Below are 22,367 nucleotides of genomic sequence, written 5' to 3' on the forward strand. Positions count from 1 at the left end.
GGGATGCAGTGTCTGCTGGTTTTTGTTCCAACAGGAGCTCCCAATTACTTAATTACTCACGTAGGTTTATCTAACACTATTTTTTTTTTTTTGCCGATACAATGTGTCTGACTCAAAACACTGAACCCACAAAACATTTCAGAGTCTGAAGAGAAGTGTTCAATTAATCAATTTAATTGTTTAATTAGACCAATTAAGGAGCTGAGAGCTGGGCTGGAACAAAACCCAGCAGACACTGCAGCCCCCCCAGGACTGGAGTCTGACACCCCTGCCCTAACACCAAAATAATAATAACGCATGAAAACAAGTATACGTTCTAAAAAAAAACACTGATGAAATATCCCAGTTAATACAGAGCAGGATGATTGTAGCACATTTGACGTCTTAAGATTACAGCTTAACTGTGCAGAGAACAAGCTAGTTCCTAGCAATAAGAAGCAAGACACTGACCTCTGAATGCAGTGAACCACAACACATCAATTCAATCAATGTCGTGTGAAGCCAATTTTTTATTTTCTCATCGACGTATTCCTCAGGGCTGCAATTCTTCTGCTTGACAAATTAGATCTATTCTGGTGCACAAGAAGCTTTGTGTACAGATCCAGTGCTGATAGCATCATTTTGGTTAGATCCTGTGCAAACAATCACTGTTGACTGACTGACTGACTGACTCACACACATATATATTATCTATTTGTTGTTGTATACAGTATACAATATTCTAAGCCTTGTAGTTGTCACAATTGTTTATTTTAAGCAGTTTTTTCTTGGAGGCACAGTTCACCTTTAAGTGAAAATAACAAATAAATGAAACAATCCAATTTGTAAACACAAGAGGGCACCATAGGGCTTTAGGTAACCAATGCTTCCAGGTCAGCAGCCGTATCATTACGGACATTGCCAGAGATAAAGAAGAGATAATGATGATAATAAATCAATCATATTCTAGTCTTCTCAATTTCCCTCAGTTGTTTTTCCTGAGTTTGTAACAGTAATATTTTGCCAGACAGCCCCTACTATTACACAATACACTTGGAAGACCTCATTTGACAAGATCAAATACAAAAAGAAGTAGAGATGAAAGAGCTACCCATAATTCCTGGTCTGACTGGAATGTCATACACAGAACGATCAATTGAGTCTTCTCTTAAGTCTTGAAGGGGGAGATCATGAAGAGACTTCAATCAAGTAATGACAACCTGCGTGTCGAGTTCAACAATGAGAACAAGGACAATTGTGGAATTAGAACTCAGGAGTATTTCAGACTGAAAACAAGAGGCATGTCTGCACATAAAAAGAGTTGCAGAAGCCTGGAACAAACCAGCGGCCATGCTGCTGATTTCGGCTTCCTGTGATGCTATGCAATAGATTCGTGATTGAATGTAGCTAGTGCCAACCATATGATCAACACAGGTCAATTGCCTTCTTCGATTTTATAACCTTTCCTGCGCTAGGCTAATACCATTAATAAATACATAAACACACACATACAAAAAGGTCAAAACACACATTCCAGCCATCCCAAGAACACAGAAGGCACTTTATGAAAACAGTGTGATAGGTGGCCTGGAAGAAACAATGTCAGCCCATCAGTGCGTGCCAGTCCTAATTCATTGACCAGCCAGTGTATTTAAGTATCTAAGAGGACAGTCGGTTGCAAGAGATGGACCAGGGGCAACTTGCATTTATCTTACACTGTTTGTGGAGTTTAAGGGTGTTGCCCAAAGCATGGAAGTCAATACAGAAGATCAGGGAAGAGCTGCCGAGTTAGAGGCTTCAGTTATTGAACGCTGAAGGGCTGTTTTCTGGGCCTGGCCGCATGTCATTCAGCTCCACAAACTCTTCTCTGTTGCACGCGTGTCGCACTGCTGCTTCAGCTGCTGTAGAGGGTCAGTGAGTTCTGGTGCAAGGCGGTGGTGGCAGCCTGTACCGGTTCCCTCCAACCTGGCTGTTACGGTACACTGGCTTGTTGTTAGAAGTCACACAACAGTGCATTCTCACAGGCCTGAGCTGGGCAGGGGGGGAGAAAGAGGGAAGGGGCAGGAGTATGTGAGCGAGGCGGGGGCAGGACCGCCGGAGAAGTTACGTCAGTGTATGCTGGAGAGTGGTCTGGATTTTAAGAGAAAAAAGTGTGCCAACACCTAAGCACAATCAAGTCATCTTTATCTTTCTGGGGAGTTAGCTCGGGGTATGGTGTGTTGTTGTAGCATATCGCACTGCCTCTGACAGGGTCGTGGGCTTGTTGGTGGTTGTCCCATTCCAAAAGCAGTGGGGAACGAATGGAACAAAGACATTCAGTAAAAGACTCTGGCGGGTGCTTCCTATTTTCTGGATTGAGTTTGTCTGCAGTCACAGCTCTGCTATTGCCAGCATCCCACCATTGGCCTGAGCGACACCAGAGAAGGGTGGGTACAGGGCCGGCTGGGGAATCCTCGCATCTTTAGACACTTAGCAGACATTTGTGACTTGATGTGGTTCAGAGATTGTTATCTTTTTCAAACCCTGAGATTGGTGGAATAGCGGGGCAGGGGGAGGGACAAAAAGTAGCAGATGGAATTCATAATGGGCTTTTGGGAGGATGCAAGATTGTCTCATCCTTCCTGGAAGAAGAGGGAGCTGTGGCGCTGGGCGGAGAGACTATTCCTTATTGGGTCAGCTCCCAGGGGGGGGAAGGGATGAAAATACAGAAAATTAACACATAATAACAATAATAATCATACAAAAATAACTGAGGTGACTCTAAACAAACAATACAATTATTGAAGCTGTGAAATAGAGATAAAGTAGTGCGGGCCTTAGGTATTGAATAACTTTAATTATGGCAGCTTTTTCCTTACGAGCTAATCGAGCTAATCCAGTATGGTAAGATACTCTTTGCAGCCCCCCTTAAACTAAAGAAAGACTTCAAGTGGGGAACAATAAACTAAGGTGTTTCACAGAACTGGCCACTGTTCTTAATTACAAAAGGGTCCGATTGTGGAAGTGGGTTGAAGAATCCCAGCCTCAATCTGGCTTGCAGTGGCTCCACTTGTGGTTGCTGCCTTGGGCCAACACTGCATTGCTACAGTAAGGTGTGGCTGAAAGATTCAGTGAGTGCTGGCCAGACCACAGGCAGGCAGCGTATGTGGTGTATCCCACAGACCCGCCCATATTAGAACAGTGTGCTAAGAGTTAACCTTCATGGTATTCACTGCTGGCACCAAGAAAGCCAACGCTTCCTTTTTAAAACATTCCTACATCAGCTGTTCTGCCTGGGAAGAACAGAACTTGCAGAGCAAGAGAGAGGAGAGGGAAAACAAGAAAGTGTAGAGAATAAACTCCCAATGTGTGCACCAGGTGTCCACATGGCTGGGCATTTGTTTTGGTTGTTTGTATTCATCTGTTCAGGGAGGTACACATTGGGCAATTCCAAAAAGGAGGCAATACAAATATACAGTCCTCCTTGACTGGGTTAAAGTCACCCAGTTTGTGCCCCTGTGCCACTGCCCAGCTGCTCAAAAAACAATCTCAGGACATCCTGAGGTGGACACAGGTTAATACAAAAATCAAGGAAATTGATGCTTGAGGATTGGAGGTACTTCTTTCTGCAAAGGCTGTTGAAACCACTGACTCCCTGAACTATCTGAATGGGTCAAACTGACGCAAAGACACAAAAAGTCAAAAAGCCTGCTCCCTATGACTCACAATGCAGTCCTGGAAAAAGAGAGGGGATAGAGAGCTAGGTTGTTAAGACTGTATACAGTGGATAGGTAGACACAAGTTAATTGAATACTGTTTTGTAATGTAATATTGTTCTAGAGAGAAAGAAAGAGCGAGCAGAAGGGTAGAGAACTAGGAGAGAGAAAGAGAGGGAGGGAAGGAGGCCAGAGCTGAGGAATATTTATAAACAGAGGACAAGAATGGGGGGCGGGAATACTGTGAAAGGAAAAACAAGGGAAAGAAAAAAAAAAGTTGGGAGAGAGAGTGAGTGTGCAGGTCACTAAGAATCACTCGGCTGTGCACATCGAAAGAGGCAGAATGAAAGGAGAGAAAGGAAGACCGAGGCAGTCAGTTGAAAGAGAGATAGAGACAGATGAAGCCAGTGGAAGAGTGGAAGACAGGAACACATACTGAGTAATGAGAGAGCGAGAGAGAGAGAGGCAGTTTGCAATAAAAATAGGAACAGAGAGAGAGAGAGTGCAAGAGAGAGAGGGTGGAGTAAGGGAAGCAGGAATAAAACTGAAAAAGGGACTGGAAACGACTGGGCTTGAACTGAGAGGGGAAGGATATAAAGGGAGAAATATGTAGTTTTAAATACAGAGGGAGAACAGTGTGAGCACAGGGATACAGAGAGAGGGTGTCCAATTGTTTAAGGGAAGATGATCAGAGAAAGAGACAGATTGTAGGACAGGAAAAGGAAAAACAGATAGAGAGAGAGGGGCAGGACAGAGAGAGACAGACAGTGGGGCAGGACAGGAAAAAAAGACAGAGAAAGAGGGATACTGAAAATCCCTGACAGAACAGGAAAAGTGAGACAGTAGCACCAGGTCTTGTAGCAGCTGAGAGAGAGAGAGAGAGAGAGAGAGAGAGAGAGAGAGAGAGAGAGAGAGAGAGAGAGAGAGAGAGAGAGAGAGAGAGAGTGAGCGAGCAGGTTAGTGGAGAGCAGCAATAGAAGTCACAACAGAGTGAGAGGAAAAGAGAAGCACCAAAAAAGGCCTGAAGTTTGAACTGAGAGTGCAGGAGGTTTGACAGGAGTTCTAGAAACAGAGAGAGAGGGGGGGGGGGGGGAACAAAACAGAGAAAACTCGGTAAATGATACAGAGAGAAAGGGAGGAAAATAGAAAGAGAGGGCCTGTACAGGACTCATTTTGAGGAACAGGGCAGAGTGAAGAGAGAGGAACACCAGAAAGGGGAGTGGTGGGGCTGCAAAGTTCCTGGGCTTCCTCTTGCGGCTGCCTAGGGAGGGGCGGCACAGCTCCCTGAGAAATGGGGCTCTCTGGCCACTGAGCCCACTGCCATGTCCGGGGGCTCCAGACCCAGGGAGGGGCCGCTGCAGGTGCCTGGCCCAGTAGGGCTGCAGACGCTCCTGGATCTGCTGGTGGGGGTGTATGAGGAATTTCGGGTGTCCCCCCTGTCAAGAGAGAAGTACGTCGTGGGTTTCCTGCAATGGGGTGAGTGCAAAGTACTTCAGTTGGATTTAAAGAGCTAATGAAGGACTTGTAAAACGACCAAGAGCGTCACACTGTCCTCTCTCCTTATACTGCCCAGTCTGGAACAGGCATTGAAATGGGCAGTAAGAGACCAGTGCTGCAAAGAGGAACAAAGGGTGAGGTGGGCGAGGGGTGTTTAATGAAGGGAGAGAACTGTATGCACAGAGCAGGAAAAGATAAAAGATAACGTCCCACTCAAGAGAGCAGGGTTTTTAAAACTATTGTGAGAGCAAATGAGACATAGCTTTAGATGCATTTCTGAACAGCTTTAAGATTGTGTTCACCCCCTTGAGGGTGACAGTTCAGAAGTGGGCTGACGGGATTACGAACAGGCGCGTTGATTGAATTGAGTGGATGAATAGGAGTGAACGCAGTGTTAAAATTTGCCTAGAAGAGCACACACAGACAACATATTAGAACCCAAGTCTGGAATAAGCAGTAGAAGTGATGATTATGACCCTGATATCTTCAATACTAAAAATACTTCAATATTAAAAAAATATATATATATATATTTGTACTGCTCAAATTGTGAAGACCACTGGTCAAGCAGTAGGGGTATAAGATTCTGTCAGTCCATATGTCTGTCTGTGTGATGTCACTCGCTGTAATGGAAGCGACTTGTTGCCAGCAGGACCCTGGAAAGTGACGTGCTTTTCTAGGGGCAACTGTGAGAGATGGTAGACCGACTTCAGGAAATTGCATTCACCAATCCACAGTATCATCCAAGACAATCTGGGAAAATTGTGTGGCGTGTGGTAGGCTTACAAAACATGTTAAGAACGAATCGTCAAGAAATGAATTCTCAGGGACACTGATAAGGATGTACTGTACAATTGCTTTATTATATGGAAGCCTGTTAATAGATATCTTTATGACATGATTTGACCTATGCTATCTTGTACCACTCTGTACCACTCTTAAAGAGTTCTTGACTCCCAAACTAATTAACCAACAAAAAAGGTGCTCACAAAAAGTAATTGCTTTTCACAGGAAGTGTACAGGAGGATCTAAGTGTCACATCCTGCCTTTTTGGAAATGCATACTGGAGCAGTGTGGATCACACTTCCTCTGTTTTGGAGTTTGCTTTTCTGTTTGCTTTAGTTCAAATTAAAGTCAATAACTCGCTTATACTCCCTTTGCGATTTGATTAGTACTCCTTATTTCTTCAATATGTTTTACATCCAATTATATCATAATATATATAAGGCTTGGAGGTATTTTCATAATGACTTATGGAAATGTGATGGCAATAGGAAGCTGATCTGGAACAGCAACAGAGAGAACATAGAAAAAACACATGCCTGAAGGAAAAGACAGGCATGTGATATTAAAACTCAAATTGCCCATCTGCAGGATTGCACAGTGCATTGTAACACTAACTTTACCACACAGGTTACTTGCAATGTAGTTTAGTTGGATTATATTTTACCTGCTGAAAGTGCCCACACTTTACTTGTAGTATGTTCTACCTGTAAATGTGGAATAAACTGCTCAGTGCCAAGGGTGTTGATATTATCATTAATCATTTCTGAGTAGATCACACTAGTCACAACAAATTATTTTCAGAAGACATTAAATAATAGAGTTAGTGTAATTCAGTCAGTACACAGTAGAAGTCCTACTTAAAGTAAACTAAAGCAGTACATAGTAGAGTGCAATACTTGTGTGCAGTGGGGTCTAAGTCAGCAAAATTACCGATCGTATAGAAGCACTTACAAAAAAAAAAAAGCAGTATCGAGTACCTAATTAGGAGGGAGCAATTAAGTAAGGGTAAGTGTGCGTTTCTGTGCTACACTGTCACCAGGCCCTGCAGTCTTTGTTTGGTATTGTTCTACAGGATTATGCTCAGTTTCTGTCACTTCTCCTGATAGTTTAGTACAATCTTGTGTGGTTGTAATCCTGTGGTCTCTCTACTCAGTATGTCAGTCAGGGGAAAGAGCCCCGCAAACACATAGAACTGATTTAATAGAAAGTGACTTTAAAACTAATCATTGCAAAGCCCATGAAGAATACTACACCCCAATGTAAACAAAGACCTATATTGTTTGAAATTACTGATTCCTAGTAGGCACCATTCCACATGAAACTAGTCGGCAGTAAGACAAATAAATGGAAGCACAGTGTATTGTGTGTGTGTGTTACACATTCTGCCTGTGGAATGCGGCAGTAGGATGTGACCTGAATGGGATGTACAGTGTGAGAGCGGTGTGGAACATAATTGCCTATCCTAATTTATTTAGCAATTTGTTTACAATGGGAGTTCTTCCAGAAGCCCATTCATGTTGGGCGGATAGAGGTTGCCTTCAAAGACAAGCTGGGGGGTGGGTTGGGGGGGGACTAGCGAGACAGACGACACAAATATCAGGAAAGCGAACACCATTCTGTATCCATGCGAGTCCAGGCAGAGTATTTTCGTCTGTGACAGTATGTTAATACCGGAGCATGTTTCACTCTTCAAGAATTAAAGGGCATATCTACAAGGGATATCCAGCCAGTGGCTGAGAAAGGGATGTGTGACGCTCTGTGCCGGGAATAGATAAAAATGCTATTCCCATGGAGCATGCTGCACAGGGATCCAGTACCACTTTTATTTTTAAAATGTATTTATTTTTCTTTAAGGCGTCCGTTTCTGTACTCATCCCTCACACGCTAAGAAATACAAATTACCCACAAATGTACTGCTTTTACACAGAGAGAGAGCTGTGGCATCCCATCTGCAACTGTTGGAATTTGCTCACGGTTTTATTTTCCGCTATATAAACAGTCACAGACATTACTGCCTTCTTTCTGTGGTGTGAGCAGCACAATCATGACAGTGACAAGCATCTTTGACAGGCATCTCCAGAAAATTATCTTGAAGTTGATCGATTCGCATTAAAAACATCTGCCTTTCATTAATAAAAGGCTGCTTCTGTGTTTTTCTGACAGGATGTGTTCTGTTCAATAATTGAGAAACACAGCCTGTCATGTCCACTGAGGGGTAATTACATACAAGCAGCAACTGCATGAGAAGTCAATCACTTTTAAAATTTATAATCATTATTATGAATCACATATGAGAAACCAGCCACTCACAGCATTTCCAAAAAATCCTATTCCTCTTATCTGGTGTATAAATGTAATCTTGTGCGTAGAACAATCAGTATTTAAAAATCATTCAGTGACCAATGACACTTAAATGCTGGTGGTGAAAGTTTCACAGGATGTACATTTGTTTTTAAAAGTGTCATTACATTTAAGCAGAATGAAAACACAACACAAAACAGCTACTGTAGGTCAGCGGATCTTGGATCTTGTTTCGATGGGGAGAATCCTTATTTTTGTTAAGTGGGTCTCATTACTATTATTAATAAATTATTGGCAGACACCCTTATCCAGGATGACTTACAAGTTACATGTATTATACAATATAGTGTTATTATAAGAGATATCATTTTGCACAGTTTATGGAGCAGGAACTGCTCAGTGTTTCTTTGTTGTCCTCTCGCCCAAGCTGCAGGAGATGACATCTCCTATACAATAAAAGACACCCCTTCACACGACCTATTAACTAATAAAAGCTGCAGAATACGATACAGTATGTCAAACCATACATTAATATTGCAGATTTAAGATTAAATACACCTTGGTAGACCTTTTAGCACATTTTACTGTCTGGAGCTAGAAAGCTCTCATCTCCGTAGGTCACAGTAGGTCTGAGGAGAAGTAATTGATCAGAGAGGAAAGAGCTAGTGATGTGGGAGTCTTAAGAGGGAGCTGGCGGTGCACTCTAACACTGCGGCCGTGTTGAGAGAGCAGTGGGCACTCCTGGCAGAGTCCTGAGCAGGCAGCTGTCAAAGGTTGACCATTTATACCTCAGTGTAAATGTTTCCATTCTGGTGTCTAGGGAAAGACAAAAAGTCCTTCTGTTACCTGCAAGCGGACTGTGAGCAGAGAGAGACAGCAGGCAATAGGACTGAAGGGCCTGTGCGTGGCAGGAGAGTCCCATGGCACTGGCCAGTACTGAGCACTAGCCAAATCAATTTTTTTAGATTCTTCTGCGTCTCCCCTGCATGTGTCTCACACTGCAGCAAAGTGCAATAGTGGTTAGGGCTCTGGACTCTGGAGTGAAGGTTCGTGGGTTAAATCCCAAGTGAGGGACACTGCTGTTGTACCAATGAGCAAGATACTTTACCTAGATTGTTCCAGTAAATACCCAGCTGTATAAATGGGTAATTGTATGTAAAATTGTATGTAATGTGATATATTCTAACAATTGTAAGTCACCCATAATAAGGGTGTCTGATAAGAATTGTAATAATAATAATAAATACAAATAATAATGTTGCATTTCTCACTCCCTCGCTGCCCACTATTGCATGTTAAATCTCTATTCCCTCTTTAGTAAGCACTCAGGGTAACACTACCACTCAGGTTCAAGAGTGCAGGATGTTCCCTTGTGGCCAGTAGACCACTGGGGCAAATTTAGGCATTGCCCACAGGATTGGTGGGAGTGCCCTGGAGGCAGCCCACAGTTGGCTGGGTGCTGCAAGGGTTGGGTTTAGGGTTGGCAATATGAATGTGAATGACAATTGTTCATTCTGAACAGGGCAGGGGGTGTGAAGGGGAAAAATATCTGATTGTAAATAAACTGGCAAAAAAAGCAAAGAACAAAGGCAGAGTGCTCTGAAGTCTATTTAGTAGGGGTGTCTTGGGCACTCTGTGTATCACGGAGACTGGCTCTTTCTGTGCAGCAGTTTTTAGGAGAGCTGCTGAAACCCCCCATAAAAAGGAGCAGCACCAATAAAAAGCAGGCATTGCCAAACAAAAACTTAAATATAAAGATGAATGAGTGGATCTTGCCACAGAAGATCAGTGGATCCTCAGCCAAATTATGGACTGCCATAGGCAACTCCTCCAGATTTCTCTCGGGGGGCTGGTGCACAGTAGCAGCCTAAAGTTTGGCTGCAGCCCCTGCTTCATTAAAGAGGTTTATCTTTCGGCAATTCGAACCCCCAGCGGGGAGAGGGTCTGTGTACTGTCAAGACAAAACAGGTCTCTTCAGCACTCAAAGCACTTCCACACACCCCAGTTGAAAAACTCCAGGAGAGGGCTGGCTGACAGGCCTCACAGGCTTCAGCACTCAGATCCCCAACCAATGGGATGCAGAGGAACGTGCAAGACATATAGTCTTCCCCCACTCCATTTCCTGTTTTTTCTTACTGTTTTTGCCTGTAGGGGTGTGTGTGGAGTCTGGCATGTAAAACCTGTCATCACAAAAAGATTCCTGGTAATCGACAGCAGGACATTTCTTCTACCAAAGCTAATTTCTGCGGGCGTGTAACCGTTGAGTAACAGAAATAAAGATGGGAACAAACAGCAAAAAAGCCAGAACTGCAAGAAAAGGAGAACAAAAAAAACAATGAGGTGTGCTCTATTGAGGAACTACACAAATCCGATAAGCTCCTAGATGGGCAACGAACGCAACAAATGAACAAGGCAGGCAACATACTTGTGACTTGTTTCTACTCGACTGCAGAGGCAGGAGTGGTATTAAGTCGAAAACACCATGAGCAAACTAATCTCATTGTAGAGCGCCTACTCTCTGCAAGGGGGAACTCCCAAACATGGCTCCTGCACGGTAACATCCAGACCGAAGGGAGATGCACAGACTAGTGAATTGTGCCTTTTCCCCATATTTGGATGCCTGTTTAAAATGGTGCCTTGACTTACCAACTATATTGTCCTGTTTAAGGGTACTTGTGGGTCAGTATTTCAGGCTATTAGGATTACTCTGCCTTGTAAGATTCACAACAGGGAATGTGTTAATCCCTTGGTCCTAATACAGTGAGCAAGTCATCATAAAAAAGGCATGCAGCCAATACTCTTAAACAGGGGAAGTTCAGATGGACAGGAGGTACTGTGGAGTGGAGAGACGGGCACTGTGTAATTCTCATAGGGCAGATGGGTCCCATGACAGGGCACTAGCAGTGCAGATGAGTCCCAATGAAAGGAACAGGCAGTATAGAGTTAACTTTCTGTTGTTTTTTATTTGGTCTGGTTGTTAAAGGGCACACAAGACTGGCCTGTGTCACATGCAGACCTTGTGAGAACAATACCCCATTTTACCAGACAGAGCCAGCATGGGAGGCCTCCAGCTCCCGGGTAATGAAATAAAGCGGATTGTGCAGAGGGACCCCAGAGTGGTGCGCATGATCCACAAGGCCAAATCTCTATTGCCCTCCCAGGACTGCGATCGTGTACACAGAATGATACTGTTGTGTCTAGCGGTGCAAATGAAGGGATTTGCATGACTAGCTGAAAAGGGCCTTTGAATTACAACAGCATTGCTAAAAAACTTAATTGGCTGCAGTCTTTCCTGACACTCTTGTGATTGTACTGAAGAGTGGGAGGGGGGAAAAAATGTACAGAAATATTTACGCCTCGCTTATACCATGGATGGAACATGAGAAAGTTCTGTGTAAGTATTGCAGTTGATGAAAAAATTAAAAATAAATAAAAAACAGGGATGGCCCTGGTACTGCAGAGAGACAATGAAGCGGGATCTTAATAAGCTTTAAAATCGTTGGTTTTCTGAAGACGAAAGGGTGCAAAAGGACTTTCACCAGTTAAGGAAGTAATTTGTGAAGTTAATTTATTAACTTTTGCAATGAAAACCTGAACACCCTGCCTGTCCTTACTGTACCAGATAATTCCATTTCTGATTTACCTTAATAATAATTAGTTTTGAAGTAAAAAAAATTACTTGCCAAAACAATGTACTGACCAAACCAATATATTTGGTCTTAAGAAACTGATGATTAAAAGGGCTATACAAGTGACTGGATTAGCTCTCCAGAGCTGACCACCACCAGCTTTAAAACATATAGATAATTGTGTGGACATACAATACTTTTACACATAGTCATACTAAACATCCACTGTCTTAGAAAATGCCAGGCTTTCAAATTAAAGTGTTTCTTTTCAGCTGTTTATTTCAACCTGTTTGACCTCCCATTATTTAGTTGGTCTACCACCTGTTAGAGGCTGACAGCACCAGTCAGGGCTCCTGTGCATTAACAAATACTCACAGAAAACACAAGGCTGAGACTTGATAATCATCTGTTTCCGACTTACAACACTAAAAGTCCCAGCAAGAGCTTTTATTGATCGCTGCATCACTTTTTGTTGGGTTGTCATCCCTTCACATGCTTTAGCATTGCACTTTATTCAATACCAAACAGCATAAATAATAATAATAGCACAGTTTTGACATAGGGATAACACACGGTTAAAACAGTTGTACCCCTTGATGTCCTTGGTTCTAAATACAGCCTGCTCTTCTGTTCGCTACTGGTGAGTTAGGCTTCCAGTCAGCACATGACGTGGTGTAGAGACTCGGCACAGTGTGTGTGGAATTTTGGTCATGCATTCGACAACCTTGACACTGCTTTCCTATAGGAAATGTCTTTGGGCGACTGTGATGGAGGCCAAGGGGCGAAATGTTTCCGGCAAGTTTTGTGTCAGGCAATCCTGTTGCATGTACAGGGGAAACCGGGCTTGTTCGGGTCATAGAACAATCTGCTGCAGTCTGTCAAGATGTGAGCTGGCACTGGCTGTAGGAATTCCCTTTGAATATTTGCTTTTGGGTCTGAAGGTGCATTGCCAACAGTTTTTATATATATATATATATATATATATATATATATATCTCCTGGGTCCAAATCCTGCAAGAGGCATCAGGATTTGGAAGTGGATGCTGAACCAAAATGTTTCAATGGGAGTCTTGAGTACTGACAAAAAGGGGAGAAGCTGAGAAGTGTCTGATTACAGTCCTCTCTGCTTTCTCTAGCTTGGTGTCACAGCACTGCAACAGGAAGAGGAAAGGCACTGAAAGTCCAGTCCAGTATGTGTCTACTGGTTAGTATTGTGCATGTTACACAGATTAGATTCCCAAAAGCATGGGGACAATAGACAAATGTCTCAAGAGTCTCTACTCAAAATGCACTGTTTTCAGTTGTAAGAAACTAAGTTGTTGTAAAAAAGGCCCCGACATATTTTCAAGGAATCTGAAACAGGGTGAAAGTTGGGTATTATTGTGAATGTTTGGATGCTCGTTATATTCCATGTTTTATTTACCCTACATTCACAAGGTAAGCTTTTAAAATAGAAGATAGAATTGATAGTCACATTCACTGAAAATATCCAGGATCCCAATAGTCAAATTACACTTAAAACACGAGTGCCAAAATGCCTATATAACATAAGCACGGCCGTTAGCGTCACTCCATTAATTAAAATTGTTGCGCGGATCTGTGGCATGTTCTTTATAGTCAGAAGATCTCATTAATCACGTTTCCATGCAGAACTGATGAGTTCCCGCACTTTTACCATTCATCTCTGAGAGGGAGACTAATTTCAAATGAAAGTTCTGGCTGGGTGCCACAGCTTCTCTTCCCTGTCTCTCTCTCTCTCTCTCCCTCTCTGGACCCAAGCCTTAATTGGCCAGGACGGGAGAGATGTCTGCAACATCTCCGCCCGCAGTCGCCAAGCCAGGGCAGCGGTTTATAGGGAGAGAGAAATAGTCGCCGTTACGTTAGTCCATAAAAGGGCCACCAGCAAACGCCTGACAACCCACTGTTGTCTAAGTTCTGGCTGCTTGGCTCCCAGGGTAGGTGCCAGTGCAAACAGCAGCTCCCAGATTATTATTTTTGTATTATTATTATTTAATCCATCTGGGGAACCGCTTCAGGAGAAAGTGCAAAGGACACGCAAAAGATATGAGTGTGCAGGTCATACCGCTGCTGGCATCCGTTAATAACCCTTATTGAAATGTGCGTTTAACAGGCCACTTCCTAACAGGATACTTTAATGGTGCCTCTAAATCGTAATAAATCCAAGGGTAAATGGAACATTATATCTTTGCTGAACTGATGTGGATATATTTGCGCCAAGCTTCGGTACCAAGCAATAAAACAGTTATCAACAAGTCTCATTCTAGAGCTATCTGAAACAGTTTCCAAACATGCTACTAAATCAGTGTCCTGTAAAATCATCAAACCTGGCAGTTAAGCTATTATGGATGAAGCTTTGAGTACACATTTATATTTTTCCTTTCCTGCCAACAAAAGCAGTTTATCATTATTATTTTTTGGGACACAGTACAGTGAGGGAAAAAAGTATTTGATCCCCTGCTGCTTTTGTACGTTTGCCCACTGACAAAGAAATGATCAGTCTATAATTTTAATGGTAGGTGTATTTTAACAGTGAGAGACAGAATAACAACAAAAAATCCAGAAAAAACACATTTCAAAAAAGTTATAAATTGATTTGAGAGAACCTCCTTCCCTCAGCCAGGGCATTGAAAATGGGTCGTGGATGGGTATTCCAGCATGACAATGACCCAAAACACACAGCCAAGGCAACAAAGGAGTGGCTCAAGAAGAAGCACATGAAGGTCCTGGAGTGGCCTAGCCAGTCTCCAGACCTTAATCCCATAGAAAATCTGTGGAGGGAGCTGAAGGTTCGAGTTGCCAAACGTCAGCCTCGAAACCTTAATGACTTGGAGAGGATCTGCAAAGAGGAGTGGGACAAAATCCCTCCTGAGATGTGTGCAAACCTGGTGGCCAACTACAAGAAACGTCTGACCTCTGTGATTGCCAACAAGGGTTTTGCCACCAAGTACTAAGTCGAAGGGGTCAAATACTTATTTCCCTCATTAACATGCAAATCAATTTATAACTTTTTTGAAATGCGTTTTTCTGGATGTTTTTGTTGTTATTCTGTCTCTCACTGTTAAAATACACCTACCATTAAAATGATAGACTGATCATTTCTTTGTCAGTGGGCAAACGTACAAAATCAGCAGGGCATCAAATACTTTTTTCCCTCACTGTATATATATATATATATATATATATATATATATATATATATATATATATATAAGGAATACAAATACAATGGTTTTTTTCATATATGGCCTAACTTCTCTATGTTAAATCTGCCGTAGTTAAATCAACAATACCCATATAACAAAAGAATTGAAGCTCAGCACACATTAATTCAGTTCAGAGGCAGTTTTAAACACCTGTTATATCATAGTGGGATTCTGGGGCCAGCTGGCAAGTCTGCATGGAGGTGTGCAAACTCTGGTCCTTACATACTTAGTCACATTGGTTGGGGAATGCCACTGTTTTGTACAGGATTGTTCATAACCCCGTCAAAATTCGAGTGTGGCTGATACAGGGGTCTGTAACACTGGCAGAACAAGGCCTTGTGGTTTTCAGTCCAACCGAGGCAAAATGATTCAATTAAATGTGTATTTGGTACAGTGCTCTTTGCCAACAGATCACCACAGAGCATCTGACCGAGTCAGAGGAGTATAAACACAATGAAAAGGGTGTTAGCAGCACAGATTCAGGCCCGCTGCAAACGGTCTCTTCACACAGTCAAGCGCAGTGAAATGAGATAAAACCATTTATCACAGGCGAGCGAGAAACAAGAATTCTTCCAAAATGCCTCCAGGCTGTGAGTCCAAAAGTCTGATGAGGATTCCCCCGGCATCAGATCATGTCATCAGCACAGAGTTATTTTACTGAACTAGATAATTCATATAAATTAATGGGGTTTTTTTTGTTTGTTTTTAGACTTTTACTGAGAACACCTAAAAAAGCATTGGGGATCTCCAGGACGAAGGCTGGAGACCCTGAGAATAAAATAGAAGCCAAAGCCACACCAGGCCATGCAGGTCTGGAATGTAACACACACTGGGCAAATTATGGTGCATAAAGTGAATACTGGACCACAGAGGGGTATTCATTAGAAATTTCCAGAAATATATATTTAAAGCTAGTTATTTGAAACAAACTGACAAAACAACAAAACATAATTGTTACATATTTGTAAGGAACCTAGCATTTGTTTACCCTGCTGAATCTCATTTTGTGGCAGCACTTTGGTGTTATGTTGTGGGGAGTGCTATATTATATGTTAAGCACAGCCAGGGGAAACAGAATCATTTTCCTATAGCCCTTCTCATGATCATCTGACACAAAAGGGTGGTAGGATATTCACATTTATTCTGGTTACTCCTTTTATCTTTCTGGGATAGCAATGTCTGTTTGTACTGAAAAGCCTGGAAGTGAACACAGTATTGTATTCCATATGCTAAAGACTAGGGACTATCAGGGCTTTAGCAGGGTTTATTGGAGAGCCACCCAGTCTATTGGCAACAAGGTCATGGTTTTACTACTAGAGATGTGTTTGCCCTAAAGTGGCCTAAAATGGATAGGTTTCCTGGAATGAACCATACCTCGATTCAGGGGGAAGCGTGCAATCCCAACAGCCCAAAAAACAGTGATACCAAAGAGATACCACTGAGTGTCTGTGGCTGTCCTTTCCTGTAGGGAAGGCAGTGCCGTGTGCTGCGCCTATTCTGTCCTCCTCAAGATATTTCCATTTATGAAGCTGGCAGGCTGCCTGGCACTTTGCCACAGGAACTGAGGATACTGTAAACAGAGGGAGCGGGGAGAGGGCAAGGGTATCTAGACACAGTGTTACCTCCCCTTGCAGGGAAAAAAAAAGAAAGGTAGAAAATAAAAAATTAAAGGAAAGTTTCCACTTGCACCCTGGTTATTCTCAAGGTGGATTTAATGGAACAGACGCAGTGGGTCAGGTCAGCTTGGAGCCTGCCTGTCTCCCTGTTTTAACCAGAGGGGAGCTGCAGACAGTGTCATCTCTCAAGCCGCCCAACCTGTTGACACTCTGAACCTTAAACAGAGAAGCTGAGCCTTATGGCTTATGAGCACCGTGACATAACACATTGCTGATCACAATCTGACATATAGGAAACCTCAAGATAACACACTAAACATGCCCTTTTAAAGTCTCGTATAGGTCTACTGAGCAGTACTTCCATAGCTATATTATATATATATATATATATATATATATATATATATATATATATATATATATATACATACATATACACACACACAAACACATACATACACACACACAGTGCACGGCAAAAGTATTCAGACCCTCAAATGTTTTCACATTTTGTTGCTTTAAAGCTTGCAGTAATGACACTCTGAAGCAGGACTTAACTGTGTTAAATACATAACCCTATATTACAAATTCAAAGCAGAGAGAAGTAAATAGATAATAAGAAATACAAATGGATTAGTCATGATTGCATAAGTATTCAAAGCCTTTGGTGTGGCACACCTAAATTAATTCAGGTGCACAAAATGAGCCACACAATTAGTTGAAAGGTGCAATTACAGTGGTTCTCATACTTTCAGAATAAAAATACCTGTCTCTAGGAGGTTCCTTGGCAGGTAGCAGCAATCAACCAAGAAGACCGAGGAGCTTTCAAAGCAAGTGAAAGTCATTGAAAAGCGCAGCCGAGGAGAAGGGTAGACAAAATATCGAATCTGTGAATCATCACGAAATGGAAGGTGCACTGTACCACCCAGACACTGCCTACATCATGCCTTCCCTCCAAACTGAGTAGCCGGGCAAGGAGGAAACTGGTGAAGAATGCCACTGTGAGGCCAGCAACAACTTTAAAAGAGCTGCAGAGTTCAATGGCTGAGATGGGAGAAAATATGCATCAGTCAACAATAATCAGAAGACTTCACAAAACTAGCCTATATGGTAGGGTGGCAAGAAGGACGTCATTTCAAAGCCTGCATGGAATTTGCAACAAAGCACCCATGTGATCCTGCAAAAATGACTCGACAAAACTGGAACATTTTGGTCTAAATGCCAAGCGTTATATTTCACATCTCCCAGTTAACACCGTCCCTACAGTCAAGCCTGATGGTGGCAGCATCATACTATGGAGATGTTTCTCCTCAGCAGTGACTGGAAAGCTTGTTAAGGTTAACGGATAAATGGATGGAGCAAAGCACAGGCAAATACTAGAGGAAACATTGTTTCAGTCTGCTAAAGAAAATTCACCTTTCAGCAGGACAATGATCCAAAGAACAAAGCCAAAGCTACATTGAAGTGGCTTAAGAATAAGTGAAAGTTCCCAGTCAAAGTCTTCACTTGAATCTGTGGAAAGACTTAAACTGCTATCGTTAATCAATCCCCAAACAACTAGAGAGAGCTAGAGCAAATCTGCCAAAACGAATGGGTAGAAATATGCACCAAGCCAGTGTGCAAAGTTGGTAGAGACTCACCCTAAAATACTTTCAGCTGTAATTGCTGCCAAAGGTGCCTCCACCAAATATTGAGTTGATGGGTCTGAATACTCGTGCAATCAACATTTCATTTTTTTTCTGTATAGTCTTTGTTGACATGTACAATAACTTCTCACTCATAGAAGTCTTCAGTTTGAGTCTCCATGTTTTGGAAAAAATATTAATTTATACAAAATGTGTATTCATCACTTTGTCTGAAATGCGTCTGAATACTTTTGTTAGTAAGTACAACCACCAATCTGTTTCTAAGAGCTTAGAACTAGATTAGAAGCCAGCTGGGAAGTAGCCCAATTATAAGATGACTTGTAAATTGTAACAATCTGACAAAAGCTATGTGGCAACCGAGTCTTCTGGGTCTGGCTACTTTGAAAACTACATTTTGCACTATCGGGGGCAACAGTTCAAACCCTCTGTAATGGGTTACGCAACGAGTATGAAATGTACCTGATAAAAACAGCTCTTTAGAAACAAATAGAAGCAAGGTAGTAGTTCATAAAACAAGTACCACAGAAGTACTTTTTTAATGGACTCAGTGTTGACTAATTAAGTGAGACTTGGTATTCAAAGAACTTCCTGTCTGCTTCTACTTAAAACAGTTTACATTGGTTACCTTGGGTTTAAACATTCTTTCCTTGTTGGAAGCACACTAAATCTTGGCGAACAAAAACAAAAAACAGCGGCGGTCTTGAAATAGTTTCCTTAAAACAGGCTTGAATGCTGGCAGCTATTCTTAGACCCTGGAGTGCTATTTTTGCCCCTGTCATGTCTTAAAGGAGAAAAATCCCACCAGTTCTCAGAAAGGCAATGACAGCCAGACTGGAGGTAAAACTGGGCATCTGTCAGTCACCTCATAAGAACATGATGATCTAAATAACATTATAAAAGACACAGTCATTCATACCATCATTATAGTGTTGCAGAAAATTAAGATCTTTTCAGTCTGTCCCTTGAAAGATTCTCAGAAACCATCTTCCTTAAGACTTCTCAAACATGCACTGCAGTGCCTCCTATTTTGTGGCTCTAAATGCACTTTTACATAATGTTCATTTACAACATTGAATTGGTAACCTTTCCTTAAATATGTATACATGCATACCTACATACACCGATCAGCCATAACATTGTCAGTGGGTGGGATATATTAGGCAGCAAGTGAACATTTTGTCCTCAAAGTTGATGTGTTAGAAGCAGGAAAAATGGGCAAGCATAATGATCTGAGCGACTTTGACAAGGGCCAAATTGTGATGGCTAGACGACTGGGTTAGAGCATCTCCAAAACTGCAGCTCTTTTGGGGGTGTTCCCGGTCTGCAGTGGTCAGTACCTATCAAAAGTGGTCCAAGGAAGGAAAAGCGGTGAACCGGCAACAGGGTCATGGGTGGCCAAGGCTCATTGATGCATGTGGGGAGCAAAGGCTGACCCCTGTCCACTGCCGAAAGCGCCTACAATGGGCATGTGAGCATCAGAACTGGACCACGGAGCAATGGAAGAAGGTGGCCTGGTCTGATGAATCACGAGTTCAAGGTGTTGACTTGGCATCCAAATTCCCCAGATCTCAATCCAATCAAGCATCTGTGGGATGTGCTGGACTAACAAGTCTGATCCATGGAGGCCCCACCTCACAACTTACAGGACTTAAAGGATCTGCTGTTAACGTCTTGGTGCCAGATACCACAGCACACCTTCAGAGGTCTAGTGGAGTCCATGCCTCGACAGGTCAGGGCTGTTTTGATGGCAAAAGGGGGACCTACACAATATTAGGCAGGTGGTCATAATGTTATGGCTGATCGGTGTACATAGATACATAAATGCATGCATGCATACATACATACATACATACATTTGTAATCAACAAACCATAAACACTACAATTCCTTTACATGTCTACAATAGGGAAGAGAAGTAGACAACTTTATGTCCAACTTCTACAACGTGCACTGCCAGCCCAATAGGATTCAAAACTGCAAATCCAAAGCATAGGCAGTAGACCTACAGCACAACTACAGCTGGTAACTAGGGGTTCAGAATTTCTAGTGAAATATTTTTTCAGGTGCAATCACACAGAAATGTAATATTTGATCAACATATTAGGAATCAGGTTTTATTCAGAAATAAACTGAGCACAACATTCACAAAGAACAAACAAATACTACATGGACCACTATTACTACTTATTAACCAACAAATTCATAACTAGAAAAACATCTAAATTAAATTATTACTAAATAAACAAATTCAAAATAAAAAAAAGGCCACCCTTATGGGATTGTACCCTCAACCAATCAGTGCAGGTTCTCTTGTTAAATCAGATTGTCTCAGTCAACAATGTTCACAGAGTGTTTATTCTTCTCGTCCAATCACAGCCGAGCCCCTGGTCAGCCAGGTGAAGAGTACCCGCCTCCAAAGAGATGACTTTGAGATCCTCAAGGTGATTGGTCGAGGCACCTTCAGTGAGGTGAGGAGAGTGACGGACAGTAGGTTGCACTGTCAATCTACAGGGGACAGATAATAAAGGGAGACTGTATCAATGACAAGACTTGGCAAAAGGGCTCACTTTAACAAAAAAACATATAGCTGAGAGAGGAAAAAAACAAGACAAGATGCATTTCACCAGAAGTAAATGAATGGATATCAAGCAACACATTGAAACAAAACCCATCTCAATCCTCATGCCTACAAAATGCACTGACCTACTGTCTTAAACTGCATTGAGCACTCCCCCAAAACTCTGGGTAAGGGTATCTGCTTAAAAATAAATAACACTCCCACACTGTCATTCAAAATATACAAGCTATTCCTCTAAAGAGGGCCATGTAAACAAACATCTGGGTTTCCTACTTTGTTGACTTCATGCATCACCACTGATTGCTTCATGTGCAAATATCTTGCATGAAAGGATTTCTTTAAAGGCAAGAGAGAGAGAGAGATTTCTGAATCAGTCCTGAAGGGATTTTGCAGAGACCTACAATTGTATCCTCCAAAAATGCTGCAGGATTTGAGTTTTTCAGGATTTCTGCTAGAGTTATTGTTGTGAATGGGGAGAGGTGGGTAATAGTCACCTTCCATGCTGATGAACAAAGACGTCAAGTCAGTGCTCTGTGTCCGAAACCTCGGCTCTCCCCTTCTTGGGCAGGTGGCTGTGGTGCGGATGAGGAGGACGCAGCAGGTGTATGCCATGAAGATCATGAACAAATGGGACATGCTGAAGAGGGGAGAGGTAAGCAGGATCAGCTACTTTCAGGGTCGGGGAAAAGATTTTGTACAAATTAAAATGTACCTTTTTCCATTCTCTAGTGGTTTAATTTTGTTAGTTCTCCTTCAAAATATCATTATTATTATTATCCATTCATCCATCGCTAATAACCACTTTGTCCTGTATACAGTTGCTGTGAGAAAGACCTTAAGCCAGCAACAAGCTTGTCCATTGCATTTACCTATATATAAATGAGATATGAGGGGAGAAGAAAAAGCCACAATATACTTAGGGCCCCGTAGGAAGCGAAAAATGCAAAGCAACACAAGTCGAGGAAAGACAAACTTTGGCTCATCCCCCCCTCCCGCCCCATTTCCCTTTCCTTCCCTGTTCCATCTCCACAGACGGCCTGCTACCAGGAGGAGAGGGAGGTACTGGTGAGGGGAGACCGGCGCTGGATCACAGAGCTCCACTTTGCCTTCCAGGATGACAACAACCTGGTTAGTACGGCACACTGCTGCCTTGCATGCCACCAGTACAATGCCAGGCTTGAGTCTCACTGCTTGGAATTTATTTTGATTCCATGTTTGGTCTTCAGGAGCAAACTCCCAGCCTTCTAATGGCATACAATTCATTTTTATTTTTTTCGCTACCGATTTGGTGGTAAAAACAGTGCTCCCACTTTTACTTTGGAGTGGGTTGTACCTTGTTTACCTTTAAAACTGATGTCCGTCATTTCATTGAGAAACAGACATGGATTGCAGACAGCAGCGACTGGTCTTTGTCAG

At 42.4% G+C, this 22,367-nt stretch overlaps 1 protein-coding gene across 2 annotated transcripts in view; it reads left to right on the forward strand.

Moving 5' to 3' along the window:
• Window positions 1-3,989: 3,989 nt before the first annotated feature.
• Window positions 3,990-22,367, forward strand: part of dmpk (DM1 protein kinase) — a 33,785-nt gene continuing 15,407 nt past the window's right edge. The window contains exons 1-4 of one of the 2 annotated variants that reach the window (XM_066704006.1): window positions 3,990-5,150; window positions 20,750-20,841; window positions 21,520-21,603; window positions 21,984-22,079. In XM_066704006.1, the coding sequence (XP_066560103.1) occupies window positions 4,997-5,150; window positions 20,750-20,841; window positions 21,520-21,603; window positions 21,984-22,079 (426 nt within the window). In that variant the 5' untranslated portion in view covers window positions 3,990-4,996. The remainder of the gene's footprint in view (window positions 5,151-20,749; window positions 20,842-21,519; window positions 21,604-21,983; window positions 22,080-22,367) is intronic. The other variant, XM_066704007.1, reaches the window with a different exon arrangement.

The sequence above is a fragment of the Amia ocellicauda genome, chromosome 5 (assembly GCF_036373705.1).
Source record: "Amia ocellicauda isolate fAmiCal2 chromosome 5, fAmiCal2.hap1, whole genome shotgun sequence".
In the NCBI taxonomy this organism is placed as follows: domain Eukaryota; kingdom Metazoa; phylum Chordata; class Actinopteri; order Amiiformes; family Amiidae; genus Amia; species Amia ocellicauda.